Genomic DNA, 24,373 nt, shown 5'->3' with positions numbered 1-24,373 from the left:
GCCTGTAGTGGGCAGCTTACTTCGCGTCATTACTCCCCACGTGAAAAGCGACCGTCCCGGTCGCCGGTTGGAGAGGGTAAAGGGCGACAGAGAGCGTGGGAGAGAGTTGATCAGAGGGGCACTTCTTCGCGGGCGTAGTACGGCTTCATACGTACTACGTGCACAATCTCGGCTCGTGCTCGCCGTCGGCTCGAGCTCATATTGGTACTCTGAGGGACGACCTCGTAGTTCACGTCGCTGAGTCGCCTGACGATCTTGTACGGGCCAAAGTATCGGCGCAGTAATTTTTCTGACAGCCCCTGATGACGGACGGGTGTCCACACCCAAACATAGTCGCCGGGTTCGTACTGGATGTGCCTTCGGCCACTGTTGTAACGGCGGGCGTCGGTACTCTGCTGGTTGCGGATGCGGTTGCGAGCAAGCTGTCGAGCTTCTTCGGCTTTCTGGATGATGTCGTCAGCGTTGTCACTTCTTGTGGTTCCGTTGTCTACCGGGAGCATGGCGTCTAAAGGTGTCGTTTACCCAGCACCTCCACCAGTAAAATGTCACGAAGATAATTATAACGAGCTTGCCGAAAGAGAACAGCCTTCTTTTATGATGGCCGACACTCAAGAGAACGCGCGCACACCTGCGCCCTTCGTCGTCTTCTCTCTGGCGATCTTGTGCCTGTAGTGGGCAGCTGACTTATCACGATCGGTGCCTGTAGTGGGCAGCTTACTTCGCGTCAATATATATATATATATATATATATATATATATATATATATATATATAATACACGTGAATTCAACAATACTTCACTGCGGACATATGCTCCCCGCTTCCGACAGTAACCGCCGCTCCCCTATCACCAACGCGGAATCGAATGTAGCAGAAGTCTTTACGACGCTCAATGCTTTTATAATAGAAAACGGGTTCTCTTTATTCTTCTCAACGCCTAGCAGCTTTCATAAACATACATAAACTCATTACATACACAGTCTGGACACCTATACAGCGTCTGAACACCGAATAAGTATCGGCACGTTTTCTGTCTCGTTCACTTAACCTTACGGGGGGGGGGGGGGGGGGGGTCGCCTCATCATTGCCGGCTACCCAGAGAACTGGATGTGGCGCGCGGCCCGGTCCTAGCTCTTCGTGCGCGCGCACTCGGAAAGCCCATAACTAGCGTGGCTTCGCGGGAAGAGGATTACACCTTGGATGTTTTGCTCCCGGTGTCCTTCTTGAGGGCAACGGCCGAGTCCTAGAATCCACGTTCTCACAACTTTTGAATAATGACAAGCGTTGCGCTGAGCACAATGCCCGCTTGACTGCGAAGCTGGAACACGCATGTCCTACAACGGCTGTCATGGCGGCGGCGAAGAATGCCTGCAGTGATGAAGGCCAACGGCGGCGTGGTCGGTATCGGATGTCAAAGAACAGCCATGGCTACGCAGCCATATAGTCGGAAGCCCGAATTTTCTTGGAAACGGAATACTAGAATAAAAGTTACCTATATACCTCGCCCCAATGGACAGCACCTTCTGGGCGCGGTGCATCTGCAGTAACGCGTAATTCTCGACTCTAGCGTCGCGTTTCGCCGACTCCACGTTGCAGGTCAGCTGCCTAAATCGCCAAACCTTTTGTGGGTATGCGGCGTCTGGGCCATTCTGGCTAAAATCATTTTAACAGCGGAGCTGTTTAAGCTCTTGGTTAGGCCACGTAGTGCTAACAAAAGAACACCGCATATCCACGGGGTGAATGATGATGAGTGGGCGAAGCTCCGGAGGGAATCATCGGTAAACCGTGAATCTTCCGTGTAATTCGCCCAGTATCGCCGCACTAAATCTAACGATTGACTTCCACCAATGACACGCGCCATATGTGACGTCATTCCTATTTTATAACAGTGCCCTTCATTATAATTGCACCATCTCCCGCTTAAGGGGACGCTAGCACAAACGCGTTAGAAACGTGCAGTGCTCTCTAGTAAGGGGGAGAGGCCACAGCGTCTTACGCAGCCGTTTACACATGCCGGAACGTGCACCGCGTTTGCCGACGCCATCAGCGTTTATGAATACGGGGGTAAGGCGGAGAGGCCACAGTGTCTTACACCAGCTTCTTACACGGGCCGTAACGCGCTAGCACAAACGCGTTATAGAAACGCGCAGTCTTTCGTTAATGTTGGGTATTTATTGCCATCGTGGTCCGTGTGTCCATGTGCGCTTCGTGGCGTAGTGGTTAGCGCCGCGCGTTCGGAAGCGAGGGGTCCCTGGTTCGATTCCGCTACGGACACAACTTTCGGAATTTTTTTTCTCATAAAAGTAGACGTGGCTACCTACTACGACGACGACTACTACTACTACATACTACAGAGGAGGGACAGACCCACACCCTAAGGAGCTTCGCCCCTAAAAACTGCACCTGCCGATGACGTCACCGCGCGTTGCCTAGCAATCACCTAGCGGAGCGGCGTGTGTATCGCCTTCTCTCCGTGAGAGAGAGAGATAGAGATATTGTGGTTGTGAAGAGGAAGAGGCGCTATTTTCTGCAGCCCTTTGCACATGTTGCATTGACATGGGACGTTAAGGAGGAGGAAGGAGAGCATACGCGCGGCGCACTCTATGCTCGGGAGAGAGAAAGAGAAAATGAGAGCAAGAGAGAGAGAGAAAAATTGTAGCAGCACCAACCAGGCAACGCGTAGAGCTGCTGCCGACGCCGTCAGCGTTTGCGCCGAACGCGCGCGGTGTCCGTGACTGCAGCCGGCGCCTCTGGCGGCGGCTCGACAGGTTTCGACCAGCTACGCCCCGGCCGCTCGATGAAACGCACGAAGTGCGGCCTGCCACGTCGCCGGAAACCGGTGTGAGGCGCCTAGATCTCCGTACTGCGTACGGCAACGGCGTCACTACTCCGGGACAGGCGTAGTAGCATTCGTTTGGCTGCGTCCGCATGCTGCGCACAGCGGCCGCGCTTCGCGTTTACATTTTATTGACGCGAGGGTGAGTGGTGCTTTCTGTTTCCAAAATATAAAACAATATCTCAACACTGCCTGCAAGGATATCAATATGCCCAGGAGTCGGTATCGTGCCGCTAATAGGCTCACATGGGTCCTAACGACGCACCTTTTCCGCTGGTTTCGAGCCATGTGACCAGCTTTCAAGAGAACTGGCGAGTTCTTTATGGAGCGGCAGTACTGCTGATACAGCGGGCGCTTTTGTTGAATGTGCTGATTTACTTGCCTTACTTGATGCACTTGTTTGCTTGTAAGAAAGATAAAAAAAACACGTAAAATGAAACTTCATACAAATAAAATGCATGCATAAATGACAGGTTTGGATAACTATTTTCTGTCTGATTTCTTTAAATTCACCTTTCTAGAAAAATTGGGTAGGTAGCAGTTTATAACAGATCATACGTTCAGCCATATTGCTGACGTGTAGCATATTTATGTAAAGACGATGTAGTGAAAAAAAATTATTCAGCATGAATACAGCAACTGCAATGGTGAAAAAAAAAGATCGAGGGAGGGGACATTGTTATTTTCTTTATTTTCATGATATGAAGCCACGGAAAAGCGCCTCGTTCAACAGCTACCTTCCGTGACAGAGGCTTGTAGATGTATTTTAACCGCTCCACAGTTGCATTCGGGGACCTTGCCCAGTTCACAAGTAGCGGCCGTAACAATTTGCTTAGAAACACCGTACACAGTTCCTCAGTGTGACCGCCGGTGAAGTGAATAAGCGAACACACCAATTAAAACCGTGTCACTCGGCTACCCAAATGCTTCCTTTGCCACTTGTTCCCTGCCGCGACATGTTTTTCAGCCATGCTTTACGGCGTTCTACGTCACACGGAAACTCAGGCTACCGGATTATTGGATCTTTTCTTGCGTTAGTAACACACAGCGGCACGCAACAGTTGCGCGGCATAGCGCCACACGATAAGACCCTAGACATTTTTATACTACCACGTGTGCGGACAAAAAGCGTGCAAGCGATACGCGAAATCTCTCCGACGCGCGCAGAGAATACGTTCCATACTGATCCGCGGTGCCTTCCCGGAGGGAGAGCAGTCCCGCAGCAGTGGCGCCGCCTCTAAAAGAGCGGCGGCAAATGTCAACTTTCGCTTCACTGATCCGCCCATACTTCGCCGCGTGACGCGTGCGTTTCATCGAGCGGGAAAAAAAAAAGAAAACTGAGGTGGGGCCCTGACGCAGTGGCGCACCGACGGGGGGGGATTCGGGGGTTGTAACCCCCCCTGAGGTCGACTTAACCCCCCCCTTTTGTTTAACCCCTTTTCTTTCCTTACGCATTTGAGTACTGCAACTAAGATGTAAGACGCGCAATCGTCTGCACACTCGCAAAAGCGCATTTTTTGACAATTTCCCGTGAAGAAATCGAAATTAGTGCTGTTTAGATGGCATTGGCAAACTGTCAACCCCCCCCTGGCAGAGATCCTGGGTGCGCTACTGCCCTGACGTCACTCTTTGCGAAGCCAAGTGACGTCGCAAGTTGCTGTTACTCCGCCACCTTGTCGTGGCAGATTCTCCTCTCTTGTTTACATTTCTCGCGAAACCACACCGCGCTCAGCGCAACCGGGCTGCTCGGGCGCCCGTATACTCCGCAGCGATTCTAAACCGAAAGATGTAATCGCGATGTGTCATCGCATTACCGTTGTCGACGTCGTGCTGAAAGAAGTTCATAATGAACTTCGCAAATTCGACCGTGCGGTCGAATGGTGCGCCGTTGCGCTTGGAGCGCTGCTCTAAACGTCAGCGTGCACATCTAGGTCATGAAACACTACAGGTTGGTCAGCAGGCATTGAGAATGCCGATGTCAAGGGCAGCAAAATGACGCACATATTATGCGTAAAACTCCACCGGCACACCTGTGCAGGTGCGCATGACCCTCGAAAGCGCTCTCCTCAAACGAGCTCGTGCTGTCGCGACTAGTGCGAGAAACAAGTAACAGTTGAGCAACATGTGCTTTATTGCGTACAAAAGCAAGTTGTTACTGAACACAAAGTTTTAACGCCACGATCATGCATTCTTGCATAACGCTCTACGTTATCATCCTTACTTATTATCACCCGCTGTCAAAAGCAGGAATACTGCACGACTGTCACTAACCTGCAAGGCGTTCATTGTACAGATTCTGAAACACAGTGGTTTCGGTCTACAATGGCACGTTAGTATGATTCCGCCGAAGAGGGCAAAATTTCCCGAAGATATCCCTTAGTCCGTGGCCATTGCCGTGGCGCGGTAAATTGCGTACAGCATTGCACGCACATTCATCTCACGCGTTTGAGTTCCTTCAGTCCCACCTGGCCACAGCAACATCCGGGAGAGCACGGTCCAGATGAAACAGCGGGACAAAACACAGAGAATAACGCAAACCTGCCCACACGACGCCTTTGCCAAGGTACGAAACCTACGGCGCAACACGTGTGAGCGCACACACCATAACAAAGTCGCTATTGTGCCACGACAACATGACCGCTGCAGCGCAAAAATCGCAAAAAAAAAAAAAAGAATAATACCATGACTACGTCACTTCCTCCACACTTTTCTCTTAGCGCGCGGAGGGGGTAGGGCCTCTCCTCAGTTTCTTTTTCTTTCCTCCATGGTGGAGGCGCAGCTTGGCCGTGACGTCACCGGGGAGCCGGTGACGGAGCCGCCGCGACGGCGGCAGCAGTGATGTTCCGTGCAGGGAATTTTCCCTTTTTCAGGGAATTTTCAGCCGTCATTTTGGACAAAGGGAAAAAAGGAATCTTCGCAATATTGCAGAGAATTTCTGGAATGGTGAAATTCCTCTATAATGTCCAAAACATCATGACACGATGCGCTTTCGGATTCTGCACTTGTTTCCGGCGCATGCAGCAGGCAAAAGCATAGCCTTTGAGATTCGTTATTGTTACTTATATAAAGCGATTTCTTGTTTACGTTGCGTGTTTGATTCGGAACCCAGATTTCCACAACGTATTCACAGCACATGGGCTCCGAGATTGCTACGTGTATTCACAGCACATGGGCTCCGAGATTGCTACGTGACATCGTAGTGGAAAACCTCATTGTTTCGTTATGAATGGGCAACAAGCCACAAGCATCCAATCCAAAGAATAATCAAAAGAGGAGCAGAGGAGCGGCAATCGGGTGTTTATTTGAACGTTTTGCTTGCGTCAGTTGTTTTGTCATAAACTATGGGCTCCGATGACAGCATGGATGACGGCTCCGGACCATCAAATCATAAACAGGCAAAGCAAACGAGAAAAAAATTTGTGAAGTTCTTTCGCTCGGAGTGGCTCAGCCTGCCGGAATTTAAAGGATGGCTTGTAGAGCACACGACTACCGAGGCGAAGTGCAAAGCCTGCGGCGTGACGATCAAGTGCGGTAAGAGCGATCTTCTGAAGCATGCTAAAACCACGAAACACCTGGCAGCAATAAGATCGATCAATTGCACACTGCATCAGCCATTTGTTTCGTGCGAATCGCTGATATGAGGTCGCGTGACGCGCCGTCCGGCCCTGGAAATCCCTCGGAGTATTAGAAGCCAATCGCGAAGGCCATGCTTTTGTGTTGTGCAGGAGCGCAGGCGCCTGAACAAAAGCCGTAAACACGTCACACACACACACACACACACACACACACACACACACACACACACACACACACACACACACACACACACACACACACACACACACACACATATATATATATATATATATATATATATATATATATAATTCGTTAGTGCAGGGAAAAATCCGGGGATTTTCTTAGACATATGCAGGGAAACATGCCCGAAATAGGGAATTTTCATGTCTCGGAAAGGGAATTATTAGGCGCAGTACGGAACATCACTGGGCGGCAGAACTCTCCTAGACTCTGTGGCGAGTACATGTAGCCTTGACATGGCGCGGCGAAAGAAGATCCGGACACCCGAAGAAGAAGCCGCTCATCTTGAAGCGCGTCGCGCGGCTAAAGCGAGCGTCGGCGGCGAGCCGATTCGGAATACCGTGCCTAGCAGCGCTTAGCATTTCCTTGCAAAACTTAGCCAAGCCTTGTAAAACCCGGAAGGTGCTAGGTCGATCACCAGCTCCGCTGTTTACTCCAGCCTTGCACCACTAGTGCAAGCTGCCCACATTTTTTTTTTCGTATCAGTACGTTCGCGCCGTACCATTTCTCTTTATTTATGATCTTAAAGCAGAAATGGCGGTGGACCTGTATTCTCTAATGGTACTCGAAGCTCTCCTTCCACGTCACTCAGATGAGCACAGCGCCGCCGCTCGACTGCACAAGATGCCACGCTTCTCAGAACTGCCGTGGACTAGGAAGGAAGGAACAGCCAAAAAAGACTGAACACCATCCTATGTCTAGCTTGTCTGCGGCGTTATTTTCAATGATTTGCACCTTGCTTTCATAACGAGAGAGAGAGAGAGAAAATTGAAAGCGGAACCCCACAGTGCATCCGTACTAACGTGCTTAATTTGCCGCTGCCCCGAGAGGCCAGAATCTCATCTTTTCCGCTAAGTGCATCAGTGGTGACACTCCGGCAGCTCGAGGCTTCAATGCGATCAAGCAGTTGACAGAGGCGTGCAGTGGTGTTCTAGGAGCGTACGGAAAAGATTTCGCCACATTAAATAATACATTTATGTAATAATTTCGGCTATTACGGGCTATGACAGCGAGTGTGAATGAAACTAATACATAAATCGCTGTTTCATTAATATTCTGTCCGTTAACTGACAAAAAAGACTTGACCTAGAATGGTTTTATTGCGTTAGTTCTTCTTTACTTTGTTCAAATACATGCCAGTTAAATATTAAACGGTTTCTCTAAAAACTAACTAGTAGTAGTAGGTCAAAATTATTGTTCATCAGGTGGTGACAGGCAAATGTATAGCCCAAAACTGGTCTCTCGCACTTGCTTCGGGAAGGTTAATGTGTGCTCTTGAAGTGTACTTTGATGAAGTTAAGAAATAAGAGCGTTCCTTAAAAAAGGGGAAAAAATTAGCATTGGCGAGAATATGACCCCCACCTGCGCTAAGAAGATAACGACGAAGCCTTCAGGTTTTGTGACCAATACATCTACTGCTGCTCACGCTCGACATTTTATTGAATACCACTGTTGAGCAAGGTACATAAATAAAGGTAAATTGAAAGGCACAGACTAATATTTGGATTTGTCTGGTTTTTGCAGATGCTTTTGTTAGGTCAACAATATCGTTGAGCTGCCAGTTAAATGGGTAATTACTAGCTATAATTCCCAGGCTAAAAATACAGAAAACTAATATAATTAATTGTCGCCAGAATTGGCTACAAGACCGGTAGCGTATAGCCAGAGGGGTGGGGGTGGGGGGGGTGGATGGACACCGGTTACGTGCCCAAAATTTCTGTGTTCGTATGCGGCCTGTCCAGCAGCCTCCACTCCTCCCCGTCCCCGGTCAAGTGCGTGCCTTCCACCCTTCCTACTCCGAAAAAAGAAAAAGGAAAAGAAAAGAAAGGAATTCTGGCTTTGCCACTGCTGCCGACAATTCGACAATTATACAAGAGCCCACGACTGCTAGCATTCGTTCCGAATGCCCTAGCATTTCTTCTTTTCTTTCGTGTTGTTTCGCATTGCGTCTAATATGTAGCGTGAACGCCACTCAATCGAGCACGGTTGCTATAGTTCGCAGGTCACGGCGCAAAAAAACAGTTCACTGGGAAGGGCGAGGGGGGGGGGGGGGGTCATGGTGCAAGCATTTTTTGCAATGGACAGGAGGAGGTCGCCCAGAAGATGACGTATCATCGCTCGATACGCGATATAATACAAACCCAACAACACGTCGCGCGAACTTCCTGCTGCTCCGTGCGAGTAAGACTAAACACCACGGCCTTGTCGGCGACAAGCGATACGTCTATAGAGAGCGGCGCCAAATTATTTCCTTTCTGGGTTGCGCGTCGCGGTACCTTTACGGCGCGGTCCCTGCGGGCCACGGCCGTACAAGCAGCCAAACGTGGCAGCGTGTCGGTCAGGGCGCACCGGACGAGAAGAGGAGGGAGGGAGACACGCAGGCAGCCCCTTAGGGCAGCGTTGAAGGAGGGCACGACCGCCACGCCTAGGCAGCGGGCCAATTTTAGAACGGATGATGAGGGGCGGACCAGACTGAGCGGGGGTTGCCCCTGGCACGCAAGTACCGGTGCCACAATGCGAGCGTGGCAGCGTGCGCGCCTTCAAAGGGTGCACAGGGCTCCAGGTGCGCGGTGACAAGACAAGGGGGAGAACAATAAAGACGAATGCTTAGCCTGGCTTCATAGAGATCAAGGAGAGGGGGGAGCAGAAGTACAACAGCGCGGCTTCACAGACTGCGGATTCGTTGGTGGCACCGAAGACTTCGGGTCGTCGATTGGCGTCGAGGGCCCCCAAGGTTGCCAAAGTTGGGCTACTGCCAAAGTTAGGCCAACTGCACTGTTTCTCAGTCCATTTTCAGAGATATCGTGGCAACCTTTTGTTTATTTATTTTGTTTCTCTTGGAAACCCTGTAAGTTTCGGCGAGCAAGGGCCGAGGCGGCTTTATCGCTATACAGGTACATGGATGCGTAATGCAAAAACACTCGTGGAGCTCTGAGCAAGAAGCGAGGGGCTCGTTTTGTTTTATAGAAAGAAAAGATAGACTGAAGCCGGAAAAAGCATAACGGAAGTTAGCTGTTGCGTCAACTTAAATAGGGTAGAGCGAAATTAATGTGGACGAAAACATAACTTGCCGCAGCTCAAGACGGCGAACCCATGCGGAAGGTATGGGTTCGGCTCCCGTTGACGCTGCGGGCAGTGCGCGCCTTACGTAGATGCTTTTGTGCGTGCGACCAGGGTCCTTCAATGCTTTTGTGACTCTCCGGCATTAACAGGGGGCGCGGGCTTTCGTTTGAAATCTCAGCTGCTCTCGCTCCGTGCAGCCGATCGATACACATGCAGACACGATTGCCACCGCGTGATGTACGCGCCGCGCTTGCCTGTGGTTGCAATGCCTAAATTCGGTGAAGGGCCCTTCAAAAGCTACACAGATCTCGAACGCGAATTAAGGCGCCGGCAGTACGCAAGACGCATTAACAACCGACTCGGGCGTAATCTGTAACACACGAGTGATTTGGAAGACTTGCTTACGTTACAGAAAGTGATTGTAATTACTTCATTACAAAACTTACTCGATTGCAGTGACCGATTAGTGCCCCACAAAAGTAATTGAGCATTTACTAAAATCTATTACGTTTACTTGAATTTTTCTTTCTGGGGTTTTACGTGCCAAAACCAATTCTGGTTATGAGGCACGCCGTAGTGGAGGGCTCCGGATTAATTTTGACCACCTGGGGTTCTTTAACGTGCACTACACAACACGGAAGAAATGGGGCCGCCGCGGCCGGGATTCGATCCCGCGACCTCGTGCTCAGCAGCGCAACGCCTTAGCTCACTGAGCCACCCCGGCGGGTCGTTTACTTGAATTTCCTCCCAAGCGTAACACTGCACAAATACAAGCTGGCCTGGCTCTTCCAGTGCGTCCTCTGCAGTCCTTCGCACGTTATCTTTCCTCAGAATTTCTTTACAAAATGTTCGCGGGCGGCTTCCATCGTTTTCCTGTGACGACATGATTAGCGACAGTGAAAACTCGCTCGACATGCACGCTGGAGAGAAAGATACTGTCGTGACCACAGTGGTAGAAGAGGAGAGGTGGCAAAACGAGCGCCGCAAGCGCGTCGACGCGCCTCTCGAGTTTGTATACAGCAGTCGCCAGGTGGCGCAAGGGGTTTTATGGGCTCAAAGACGCGCATCGCAAGCGTTAGATGTGCTGTAAGAGGTCTGTTATTAACGCAATTTTTGTGGCTTTAAGACGCTGTTTCTTGCCCACAAAAATAAGTGTACCAGGCTTTATGGACCTTAAGAAAATTTCCGCCTCCATTCCACCCTGTGAAAGTGTACGTATACAGCGAAGCTGTTGCCGACGTTACGCAAGCGCCACCACCACAGGACGTCGCACCGTCGAGATCAATGTAGCGGCCACGACCTCGTTCGCGCCCTTTCCGTTGGTGCTTCGACGCCGCGGTGCACGCTCGCGGCGTCCATGTATACGCTTGCGCGTAACCCGCGTTCACGAAGTAAACGTCACTGTGATTTTTTTTACCAGTCTTGCGCTGACGTCGATTACGGTCGCAGCACACTCTGCGCGACCGATGCAACGGCCCACTCATCAAGGACAGATACATTGTGTGCAGCATATATCCTCACTCTATAGTAGACCCTCCCTCCGCCTGGCGCAAATGCATTATTGCACTAATTCAATTTCTCAAAGTAAAGTGCGTCACAAAATTTCTCAAGTACGACTTACACACAACCTGCAGACATGATAGCATCGGATTGTAATTTGAACATACGAGAATACATAATTCTGTTACGCGGAAACTCAAAATTGAACTAGCTCTGAAGACGAAAGGTTTTCTTTGTCGACATGACGGTGTACACGCACGGACGCAGATTTGCCGGGGTAGCCATATAGAGCTTCGCAGCAAAATTTCTAATCGGCGCGTGTAGTCTCGACAATACACTGTGACATAGTTACTTGCGCGAACAAGACTAACGGAAAGAAAAGATTGGGACAGGATAGAACGCTATAGACTTGAACTGTTGAAGTGTAGTGCTCTGTCCTGTCCCAACCTTTCTTTCCGTTAGTCTTGTTCGCGCTAGTAACTATGTCACAGCATCGGCACCATCACCAACTAGGCCAACTTTCTTCTTCAATCTCGACAAGACCACGACAAGACTGACACTGAGCGCCGATCGCAAGGGACGCGCATGTATTTTTCTGATTAGACGCCGTTCTGTATATAGACAGAGCGGCGCCGCCGTGTTTTCGTGCTCGTGGCCGACCTTGGCCGGTCACTCTGAGCAACAACGAACAGAAACAGCGTGAAACATGCAATAAGTAAAGCCTCAGTGACCGTTGTGGACGCGGCGCAGTGGACTTCACTTAGGATGCGCACTGCAGACAGATCGCACCCGCTGAAGCTTCTACAAGGAATGTCACGGTGTTGCATAAAGCGTCGATGAACTTTGCTTTTTAAATCAGCCTGTCCTCCCAGTGATTTATTCTTTCAGTAACGTGCTTGGAAATTTACGTACGATTTCTCGACCTAACGTTTTTTTCATTAATAATAATAGTAACAATATTATATATTGGTTAACATGCCAACAGTAGTTTTGGGAGGACAGTAAACACTGTTTCTGCATAGCCGTACCCGTTAAAAAAAAGGATTGTTTTTTTTATTAATATTGTGATGAGGAAGAAGAAACAGACGTACTTTATTGTGAACATATCAAAAACGATATTCGTTTCAAACGTGGTTCATTTGGCAGTGACGCATTAGTCACCGTATAGTTCTCAGAACTAATCTGTATTCAGCAAAATTCAAACAAAAATTAGCGTATCTTGCACTGGAGGCGCAATGGTAAAGAGACAGCGGTGCTGATGGGCACCTAGCTGTAGTCCTGGCTCTTGGGCTAGGCTAAGCACTACCAAGTCATCCCAGCATTTTCCGGAATTTATTGATTATTGATCCATTATCGATTAGCTATTGATCGGCTATCGATTGGCTATCGCAAGGTATTGACCCCGTATATGGGCTAGGTTAAGCACTAGCCGATAGGCTTTAATAGATTATGAAAAGGCATTTGATCCAGTAGAGATACCAGCAGTCACAGAGGCATTGCGTAATCAAGGAGTACAGGAGGCATACGTCAATATCTTCTGCATATTCATCTTCAACCCAACTCTTACACTTTCTCGGTTAAGGTCCTCAAATAATTTCTTGTAATTCGTCCCCATTGTTGCTGAATAGGACAATGTCATCTGCAAACCGAAGGTTCCTGAGATATTCGCCGTTGATCCTCACTCCGAAATTTATTGATTATTGATCTATTATCGATTAGCTATTGGTTGGCTATCGATTGGCTATAGCAAGGCATTGGCCACGTATTTGGGCTAGGCTAAGCCCTACCAAGTCATCCCCAGCATTTCACATCTGAATATCTATCTACAAGGATTGCACAGCAACCTTGGTTCTCCACAAGAAAAGTAGAAAGTTACCTGTCAAGAAAGGTGTCAGACAAGGAGACACAATCTCTCCAATGCTATTCACTGCCTGCTTAGAAGAAGTATTCAAGGCTTAGAAGTGAGGATCAACGGCGAATATCTCAGCAACCTTCGGTTTGCAGATGACATCGTCCTACTCGGCAACAATGGGGACGAATTACAGCAAATGATTGAGGACCTTAACCGAGAAGTGTAACAGTGGGGTTGAAGATAAATATGCAGAAGACAAACATAATGTTCAATAGCCTGGCAAGGGAACAAGCATTCAGGATCGCCAGTCAGCCTCTAGAGTCTGTAAAGGAGTACATTTATCTAGGTCAATTACTCACAGGGCACCCTGATCATGAGAATGAAATTTACAGAAGAATAAAATTGGGTTGGAGTGCATACGGCAGGCATTGCCAAACCCTGACTGGGAGCTTACCACTGTCGTTGAAAAGAAAAGTGTACAATCATTGCATTTTACCGGTGCTAACATATGGGGCAGAAATTTGGAGATTAACAAAGAAGTTAGAGAAAAAGTTAAGGACCGCACAAAGAGCGATGGAACGAAAAATGTTAGGCCTAACGTTAAGAGACAGGAAGAGAGCGGTGTGGATCAGAGAACAAACGGGGATAAACGATATTCTAGTTGACATTAAGCGGAAGAAATAGAGCTGGGCAGGCCATGTTATGCGTAGGATGGATAACCGGTGGACCATTAGGGTTACAGAATGGATACCAAGAGAAGGGAAGCGCAGTCGAGGACGGCCGAAAACCAGATGGGATGATGAAGTTAGGAAATTTGCAGGCGCAAGTTGGAATCGGCTAGCGCAAGACAGGGGTAATTGGAGATCATAGGGAGAGGCCTTATACCCGTGTCACACGGGCACCCACAAACTCCTTTAGGATAAGGGAGCGCGAAACTTCCTAAGGGAGTTCGACCTCAAGGAAGTTGTGGCCGTGCCACACGGCCAATAACAAGTTTTCATAAGAAGCCGCCAGAGGCGCTATCAGCGGCGTTTGATGTTTGTAGAATTACAAAAATGTAACTTCTAATTACGCTCGTAGCTATTATAATTAACGCTCCTTCCATAAAAAACACTATTTATTATATTTGATGCGAAAAACATACACCTCGCTAAAAATCAAAGTGCACTTGCTAAACATAGCAGTGCTGACAGCGACGCTAGCCACCATGTGCTTCTCTGTGTTCCTTTGCGGCGGGGCGAGTATGCTGATTTGCACTTGAACGTTTATTTATTTCAACAGAGCTGTTTTGAAAAACACTCGACATTATTTTTAATGCAAACCATAATTAAATTCTCAGCTTTACAACAACAAGCCTGGGCACGAGAGTACTCCCTTCAGCCGCTGAGGGAGATCGCCGATCTCCCTTGACCAAAAGCTCCGTTAAACTCCCTTAGTGGAAGGGCGACCGTGTGACATCGCATGCATCTCCCTCAACATAAAGACGACGGAGTTAAAAGGAGTTTGCGGATGCCCGTCTGACAGGGGTATTAGTCCTGCAGTGGACATAAATATAGGCTGATGATGATGAAGCACTACGAAGTCATCAGCATTTCCCGGAATTTTATTATTGATCGATTATCAGTTAGCTATTGATTGGCTGACAGAGCATAAGTAGTCCCAACCATGCTTAGGTAGACTTAACCAGGCTCAGCTTCGCTAGTTCACAGGGGTATGTGCCATTGCGCTTGGACCTTTCTGCAATACCGCCAGAATCGGCCCACAATTTTCGTTTGCACGTTATGGACTAACGCTCGGCTTAAACAGTTTCTCTGTTAAAAAATGAAATAACCAAATGAACAAGGAATAAACGACGCGCCTGAAGACACGCAGCAAGCGTAAATCCGCACGAAAAGTCCGTTTTAAGCGACGGCAACTATATTCAGTGTGAATGAAGACCTCTCCGGTGTATGGCACTACCGATGCGAAGCTCTTTCGCAAAACTCAGAGACGTAAAAATACAGTTGGAATGTTCGCGACGCCCACCGACTACGCACTTTCATAAAGTACAGCGGAGCGGAGGAATGAGCCCAGACTACCCCTGCTGCCACCTTACGCGAAGCGGCGGCAACTCGAGAGCCGTGGCACATTGGTGAAGCGGCTCCGTTTAGCCACCTCTCATATTCTACCCTAGTGGTCGTAACGTACGAACAACTTGCGGATAAGGATTGTCGCGCCTTAGTGCCGCGATGCTCACGTCTGGGTCTCCTGTGAAGCGAAGCGTTGCAATGTTGGTGGCTCTCTGAGAAGGCGCTCCCGGTAGAGCCAATGAGAAGCTTAAAAAAAGAAAAAAAGAAAACGTTCTCAAGTGATTTGCCGATAGCAACGTTCGACGTGGCCACCGATATTTAGCGCCGGTTTAACTCGTCCGCCAGAACTTGTCGGAGCGTAAAGATAAGGATGCTAATTCTGAGCATACTTGAAATAGGCGGGGAAAACGACCGTAACGTGAAGGTCACATACCTTGCTGATGCATTCCATGATGTCGCTTAATGGCACGCGCGCGCAGGTGTTGCTTTAATTTTGTTCCTAATAAAGTGCAGTTGTTAACGTTCATTCTGTGTCCTCATCGCGTTGTCGTGGTTTTCCGCGCTGATTTGAAGTATAGGCATCTATTCCAACTAGCGGAACTTGCTACGCACTTGATGATGATCATGTTTATTGATATCCCCTTTGGAACAGGGCTGGGACAAGTAGTCGATCCAATAGCCAGCTTGATTTAATCAGATTTTACTACGTATATCGATTTATCTAGTCTCCCACCAATCTGATATCAATCCTAACTTTCATACTTTTAAAGCCTCTGTCACTATACTGTACCACCTACCTTACACTTCACTGAAATACTCAGTGCCCGGATTTACCAGTCTGAAGAAGAAAATCCGCGAAGCTGCTGCATGGCACGACCACGGGCGTAACACTTACCGCCAAATTCAAGTGCTCAAAGCTGCGTCGCTTGTAACGGTTCGTCAGCCAATAACGTAACTTGTTACGTGTAACTGGTTGCTTTAAAAGCTCGGCTGGATTAACAGCGAGCGTCACTGAGTAGAAAACGTAATCGATCATTTACAAAACTACCGAACATGTAACTGACCGCAAGTAATCAATTACGCACAAGTCTGCCAATCAGGCGCGTAATTAATAACAGTGAAAGCACAAGGCTAAATGACCGCTCACAATTTTAACTACAGCTCGCAGTGTGTCGTAGAATCCCAACCTTCGGACTTTGATCTGTTCATATCATCTCTACAATGTTACACGCCGATTCGAATCGATGGTTCACGACGTCATCCGGAAGACGCGCCACGTTAAACAACCTCCGTAGTTGTCCTGGCTACCCGCGTGTTCGGTTGCTTAAATGTCCTCGCAAGATTTTTAAAAGTGCAAAGCACTAACTGTAGTGATGAAGAAATCTTGTGCAAGCGTATTCCTTTTAACGTAATATTGCCGTTACAGCAAAGGTGGAATTTCTATGTTTGTTTACGTAAGCCGCATTGTCGAAAAAAAATCACCGCCCGAGCACTCCGCAGAGATGGTTAACCAGCGAAGCTGAAACGTGCGGCCCCGGTGTTTATCACTGGGTTAATCCCGACGTTACATTACAGTGTTTCTCAATTATTGATTACGTCTTTGTGTGTCTTAATGAGGTTACACACACGTTCGGCTGCGACGGAGAGAACGACGTCACTGACGGTATGCCCGCAGTCCGCCGTTGTCGCATTACCGCTTGCGATTATTCGAAATTTAATTGCTTGAAAATTAAATATGTCCGTTACGTAATAAGGCAATGAATGGCTCATACCCCCGTAAACGCGGCCTCGGATCCGCATTACGAATTATACGCTGGAATGCTTAGCGGCAACGCAGCCAGCTGTGGAAGCAGACGACGTTCGAGCCATTGCTGATGATGATAGTTTTCGGCGTACAGGCGACAGACGGTCGAATAGGCTAGCCACATACAGCTTCGCTGTAGAACTGACCCCCTAAAATACAACCACCGGGATACTCAAAGATAATAGAACCCGCAGAAGCGATTTTCACAGCAGACATTGGCTGTGTCCATCCTCTATAAACCATGTGGCTAGACGTTTTTCACAGCGCTCCCGTGGGCGCCGTCATGTTTGAGCACGTGATGACGCTTCCATTGCTTGTCCCTTGCTTGTCACTTTTGCGCTTCAATGCTTAAAACGACCTTTTGTTAAGGAAGTAACTGGAACGCCAATGCATTTCTCCTCAAAATTCTGGAAATAATATCTTGACACTGGTGTCATCCTGATAATTCCTTCCAATTAAGTAGTTCCGCCTTGCGAGCTGCACGGCTAGAATTTCTAAATTACAATATGGGTCATAATAATTAGCTAAAACATTAGTGAATTTTTGTTCATTAGTCGATTATTTTTTGTGCAAGTAATGTCCGCCTCTTCGAGTAGACCAGCTAATGAACTAGAATTGTGCTATCTGCCACCGGCAACCTTTAAAGAATTTTTGAAAGTGTTCGCTGAAACATCCGGTATGTGGCGCCTTAATTGTTTTCCAAATGAATTTGTTGAAAGTACAGAACAGTGCGGTGCTCATCTCTGTGTTTTTCGCGCTCTTGGCTAGAGAGGGTTGCTCAGATTTTGTCTGGCTGCGCATGCGCGCGGCAGCCGAAGAGGTCGCCAGTAAAGTGCGCTAGAAGTTCACTAGAACTATTTTACAACGCCACAGTCGCAGGAACGCAGCTATACACAGAGTAATCACGACGTCACGACGAATCCACTTTCTCGGTACTGAAAGGGAAGCCAGCTCGTAGAAACAAGCGCTACAGTAAATAATCCAGGGCGCTCAGACGTTATCCAGTATTTTTTTTCTAGAACTTAGGCGGTTTATACCTGCATTTAATGCTAATGCTAATGACAAGTCGAGCATGTCATATCAGTACACACTAAAAACAAGCGCTAAATCAGTTTAATCTGATCAAATATTCTTCAGAAACTATCTGTTCGCTGATTTTGCGGTAATCGGCTGACGGTTAGAGGAGAAATTGAAGGTGTAAAGTTCCATTCTCTCAAGTTTCGCGGCGAAATCCCAGTGACGCTACGTCAATGCGACGTGACGGATTTCAAAGTATATATTTTGCACTTGGACAGCGGTGGCTCGGTTAAATCTCCCCAAAGCTTGCCAAGTTGGAAACCTTTGGCTGTTTCAGACTACACTGTATAGTCCATGTTTATACAATTAAAGAATTCGTCAGCCCCTAAAGCAGACGCCATCAAAAAACCATGACGTCTCGGCGGGAAGCTGGTGCGGCAACTTTTAAGGCGGCTGCGCCACGTGACTTTTGTTTCTTCGTTCTTTCGCGCTTGCCGAGCCATTTCTCATGGCACGATCGAGTGGCGTTTTTCGGCATTGTAAATGGATATTAATACTATAATGAAGTGAGTTTCGTCTTTCGTGTCACTTTAGTTGAAGTTGAACATCAGCCAGCAGCCACGTGACAACCGGGAAAGTAGGCAAACTTCGCGCAATAAAACAGTCACTTAACTAGTCCATGCGTGTTATGTTCAACAGTGAGCCGGTTACTGGTACAAGCAGCCGCATGTTGCAATGAGTATCTATAGTTTATATATATATATATATATATATATATATATATATATATATATATATATATAGGCAAAAATTTCCTATTCTATCCCCTATTTGAGGCCTATACCTCAAATAGGGGACGGGGACATAATTGTTGCTTCGATCTATCAAACACAAATTAATTGATGACTTTGACCAGAAACTTCACACAATTGTGATAGTCGATTTTATGTCCATCAAGCACGAAATTCTCTTTGAAAAATTAAACAGAGAAAAATCTCACAAATCGATTTTAGTGTACCGAAATGCAGCACGCAATAAATACTACAAAAAATGGGTAACGTAAAATATGGTGTCTCACAGGGGTTTAAATTGGCCCGCTTTTGCTACTGTCCTATACAAATGATATCGTAAATATGCCCCTAACATCACACATAATTATATATGCTGATTACACAAACGTCTTCTGCTCCGCTAAATATTTAGATAACCCAGATGAGCAAGCGAATAAATGGTTTAATCATTTGTCGGTATGGCTAAAAACAAATACACTGGGGCTAAACACCAAAAAGTCAAAATATGTTGTTTTCCGACCAAGAAAGAAATGTCTAACTGCGAAATTCAAGTTACATTTCGAGGGGTTTTTATTGAACGCAGTGTATGTCAGAGATTCCTTATGGTTATTTCACAGAAAATTGGACATTGGACATTCCACACCAACAAACTTCGTACAGACATTTTACGGTCCATTGGTATAATCGGAAAAATCACGTGTCTATTGCCAATTCGGGTAGCAAAGCAGCTCTATTATAAGTTAGTTTACTCGCGTACCCATTACTGTTTATTACTTTGGGGCACGACCATCCCTAAATCAAATACAGAACGTAGTCATAGACTACAATATAATAGTACGCACAATCAAAGGCGTTCGACGCCGAACGCATTGCGCCCCCCTCTTTCACAAGCACAACATCGTAACGTCTGAAAATATTTTCTGCACAAAAAAAAAAAAAAAAGCGACAACTATTTACGACCAAATGATCAAAAGCGTATGCCTACCGTGAAGCTTATTTTCGGAAACAGCATATACTTAGCTTCATACGCACTACCTATTACAGCGAGTAAATGCGGACACATTATGGCCAACAAAAGCTTACATGATTCTTCAGCTACTGGACGCTGCGCCGTGCTCCCTATTGGGCAGCAGAAATAAGCGTTACTTTCTTCTTCAATAAAATCACTACTACTGGATACACATGTTATTACCAGCATGGTAGAAGAATGCCGCTCAGTAGCATTTTTTAAAACGAAGACGCATGCTTACCTATACTCATGCTTTAGATGTGAATTTTGTTTATATTTTATTATCTGTTCTCTTTAGAGAAGGATGTTACTTATGCATAGGCACGATGCGCGTTGGCACGCACACGCGTTGCAGTGTGATATTTCATTTCATAGTCTGTATTCTGACTTTTTTTTTTTTTGAAACGCTTACGACCTAATTGCTGCAATCAAGGTTTTGTAATTTTATTTCTACGCGCAGTTTGTGAATTGCTGTCTAATGATGTGCATTATTATTTTTTTTAATTGATAGATGTGAAATTATGTGTGCTGCTTGTGTTACCATATTATTGAAAACAGCCCATTGAGCTGAGCGTTATGCAAGTTGGTGGTTGTGGCAGGTTTTGGCACACTGGCAGGCATTTAGTGGCCTTTTTGGCGTTCCCTCCTTTGGCGCTCCTTCCCACACAACCACCTTGTAAAAACCGTTTGTATGTCTGACCGAGCGAATGAATAAACTTATTCTTAAATGAAGAATATCTACCTGTTCATTATTAAACCTCCGATGACAGTAGACCTTGCGTAAATATGTTGTACCGCAAAATTAAACACCTACGACAACAACGACAACAGCATGGGCGCAGAAAGAATCAAAATGACAGCACATCTGTGTTTTTTTTTTTCGCTTCATTTTTTTTTTCTTTCGAAAGATCGCGTGCGTCAACTCAAGCAACTAACTAGCCAGTCTCATCGCTTTGACAGACTAACTGCGGATGCGTTACCTACGTGATTTACCTTCGTGACAGTCACAAAAAACGGCCAGGCGTAAATGCAACTTCGTGAGAGTGAATCACCCGAATGTCTTCATCTGAAGCATGTCACGTAACGACCTTCAAGCGACAGCGCTGACTGTCACGGCTCGCTGATTGTCTATAGGAAGCCGGTGCTGTCTCACTCGCTTTAACAGACAAAATAAGCAAATTTACATAAAATAACATATAAGCTTGTTCGACAGGGCTGCAAGCCGCCCTCTCTCGTAGCAGCCTAAAATCGAGTGCAATCTGTCATAGGCCGCAGTCGTAGAATGTATCGATATCTTTCACAAAGGTGAAAAAAAAAATTCAGAGCCTTTCCACTACTGTGAAGATGGAAGGAAGCCAGCGAAGCTGACTATGGTGGGTCTGCTGTAGTGAACATTGCTATAGTGAGTTTATATATTATCATTTTTGATTGTATTGAGCGTCTTCGGCATGTTCGTCGAAGAGCAAGGACACCGGCGTATTGTTTTCGCCCGGCGCGATGGCCAAGTAGTGCGTTTGCTGCGCCAAGCCCGCCCCATCTTCGTAGACTAGCGTATGAGTCACATCGTTCATAGCCGCGCGGCACACTGCACGGCAGCGTCACGATCCTGTGAGATCTCTCCAGCGCCTGCTCTCGGCGGCTCATACCCACATATGCAACGCGGGTATGAGCCACCCGTGATTTCGTTCTTACCTTCCTTCCTTCTTTCTTTCTTCGTTTATTTCTCTCCTTCCTTCTTGTCCCTGGCTCATACCCGCATATCCAATGCGGGTATGTGCCGCACGTGATTTTATTATCGTTAATCGTGACGTAACTGCCGAGCATGTGATGCTATTGATGTCGTGACCTATCAGTCATGTTAGTCATCCGTTTTGACACCTGTGCTAAGGCACAACTGGCGGGAAACCGCCACGCACATAGATCCGAAATGCTGATGATGATAGTTTTTTTCTACACGCCGACACGATCCTGGGGGAACTAGCCATTAACAGCTTCGCTGTAGAAAGAAAAGAAAAAAAAGAACGATAGAAACTGCAGACTTGAAGCGCTACAACGCACGCTAGTACACGTGAGCGACGGCTTCGAGCGAGGAAACGGGCCGTCGCGCGAACATGAGATCGCTCGTTCTTCTCGCTAATGAAAGAATAAAAAAAAATATAGGGTTTTACATGCCAAAACCACGACCTGATTATGCGGCACGCCGTAGTACGGGTCTCCGGAATAATTAAGACCACCTGGGGCTCTTTAACGTGCACCTAAATATAAGTACACGGGTGTTTTCGCATTTCGCCCCCATTGAAATACGGCCGCTCGATCGCACGGTTTGGGTCGGTTCTGTAAATCTAGAGCTCGTCGCCCGAAAGTGCTATGAGCGACTTGACAACAGCACGATGCCGGAACTGGATGTATATACATCAGTCAAGCACTACCGGTTGTCGCACGGAACGAGCGAACGACCAAATTTTGACACCTGCAAGGATAAAAACCTACTGCAAGACCTTCAGGAAAACTTTATGCTGTTCTGTACAGGAAAACAAATCAATTTGAATTATTAGAGCACGTGTCACGCCAGTTTCGGCACGTACTTGCTGCCCTCATACCGGCACCATCGGTGAGACGTCGCTCAATGTCCCTCAAGTGCGTAGGCAACATCTAGCCATCTCCCTCGCATCGCTTGTCGCCGTCGCGTGCAAGATCTCTTGCATAAGGTTTATCTCAAGGATCCAATGAAAATATGTGTAGGTTCATTCCTGTTATTTCGTTATATCTACAACTAACGCAAAAGAACCTATTATTCAAATAAAGTACAGAGATCGATCCCAGCGCAGGTGTAGTGTTTGACAGGAAGCTAACAAACGCGGACATCCTAAACCGACTGTAAACGGGGCACGAAAAAGGGGCAGTGCTGTTTTGAATTTCGCAGCCGCTTTTTGTCGGGCTCCGACAACACATGCAGCAGCGATCAACGCCTAAAAGAGGAGAACGTATGCGTGCTACCGCGTGCTACCATCTGGCCTTAAAACGCAGCGCATATGTGCGACCGTTACGAACGATGCGCCGCAAAGCTAAAACACGGGAATCGCGAAGCCGTTTCCAACGCAGCATCTGCAGTTACGTCACAGCCTCGGTGTGCCCGAGGAATGCATCTATTCGCGGCGACTGCCGCTGACACGTTCGCTAGCAAACGGCAACAGCGGAGGCGGAAGCGAATGACTCTGCTACCTATACCACCTCGAGATAGAGACGCGGCCAAGGAAGCAGTGGAGCAGGAAACGCGATCTTGTAGCACTCCCGCCGCCTACGCTGCGAAGTTTTATCGCTCGACACGCGGAAACGCGCACACCACAGGCTGGCGGCGTTTTCTGCGACGCTAAGCTTACAACCTGCGGATCGATACCACGGCAACCGGTCAGCGCCAGCAGAGTGTTCGTGTAACGTAAATCGGGAGACGCCGGCATCTCAACACCTGTGCAGCAATTGATCAAAACCGAAAAAAAAAAAAAAAAACCCAAGTCCTGAAAGAAAGATCGCCGAATAAACGCGGGCGGAGCAGACAGCCAAAAAAGACCGACGAACGGGGAGCTTATTCCCTCCGCTTTTTTTGGGTCGCAGCATCACGTTCGAATGCGATGATCGTTCGAGACGAGAGCTCGCGCGCAGCAATGTCATGTGTAGCTCGCTCACCTATGTCAATCGCGAAGCGCTTGGCGTTCTTGAGGTTCCTGAAGACGGCGAGCTGCTCGGGCAACTGGATGCTCCGGGCCCGCCGCACTTCGGTTCCTGTCGTGGAGGTAGCGGCTGCTGTGTTGTTGTCCATCGCGGACGACGGCACTGCTGACGTTGAAGGCATGGAACGCGACACTACTGGCACTCGGACACGGCACGCCCGGGCTCATAGGGAACACCCGGCCAGAAAGAACGTCGCACACACTGCACCACCACCTTCCGCGAACGTTTCTTTGAGAATGCGAAGCGCTGCTTCGGTGCAAACGCTGCACCGACCGAGAAGACGGTAGCTTGCAGTTCCACTAGTCGCTTTTTCTGCGAAAGTAATCCGGACGAAGCCGTCGTTGCTACAGACAACTGGTTGCTGGCTGTTTTTCCCCACCGACGCCGCAAAGCACACGACAGCGTCCAGCAATGCGACCACGACCACCACGATCGCTCACGACACTCGCAGAACGACGAGCAGATGCCGACAATCCAGTAGTGGGCACAGCTGATGCATGCGTTGCTGCGCGCTACCTGCCCGAACGGCAACGGTAACGATTGCAACGCCATCTGTACAACCGCGGGCAAACTAACCCTGCGTGCTCTGCCATCTGCCGGACTCGTGAAGAAATGGAACGCGTCGTCTGCTTGACATGGCGTCTGCCATAGGGCCATAGCAGTGGACACGCGTTGTCGTTTTAGTAATGTCAGCGGCAAATGAAACTCGAAAATAAGTAAATCAAATCAATCTTTATTTTCTAGTAAAAGAAACAGAACTGGATGGTCATTTTGGGCTAAAAGCTATAGCTTGACGGGGCCCAAACGACCTTACATGGCGACAACATCTTGGCACATGATCAAACACTGTGTGTGGATATATACATATATGTGAATGAAAAAAA

The 24,373-nt window shown here is 47.8% G+C and overlaps 1 protein-coding gene across 2 annotated transcripts in view; it reads right to left on the bottom strand.

The window, feature by feature from the left end:
- LOC119441456 (4'-phosphopantetheine phosphatase-like) overlaps nt 1–23,985 on the bottom strand; it is a 131,227-nt gene extending 107,242 nt beyond the window's left edge. Inside the window, exon 1 of one of the 2 annotated variants that reach the window (XM_037706073.2) lies at nt 23,445–23,985. In XM_037706073.2, the coding sequence (XP_037562001.1) occupies nt 23,445–23,610 (166 nt within the window). In that variant the 5' untranslated portion in view covers nt 23,611–23,985. The remainder of the gene's footprint in view (nt 1–23,444) is intronic. The other variant, XM_037706072.2, reaches the window with a different exon arrangement.
- Nucleotides 23,986–24,373: the final 388 nt, after the last annotated feature.

This window comes from Dermacentor silvarum, chromosome 2 (genome assembly GCF_013339745.2).
Source record: "Dermacentor silvarum isolate Dsil-2018 chromosome 2, BIME_Dsil_1.4, whole genome shotgun sequence".
Taxonomy (NCBI): Eukaryota; Metazoa; Arthropoda; class Arachnida; order Ixodida; family Ixodidae; genus Dermacentor; species Dermacentor silvarum.
The sequence above is the reverse complement of the archived record's forward strand: the minus strand, read 5'-3'. Positions and strand labels throughout refer to the sequence as shown.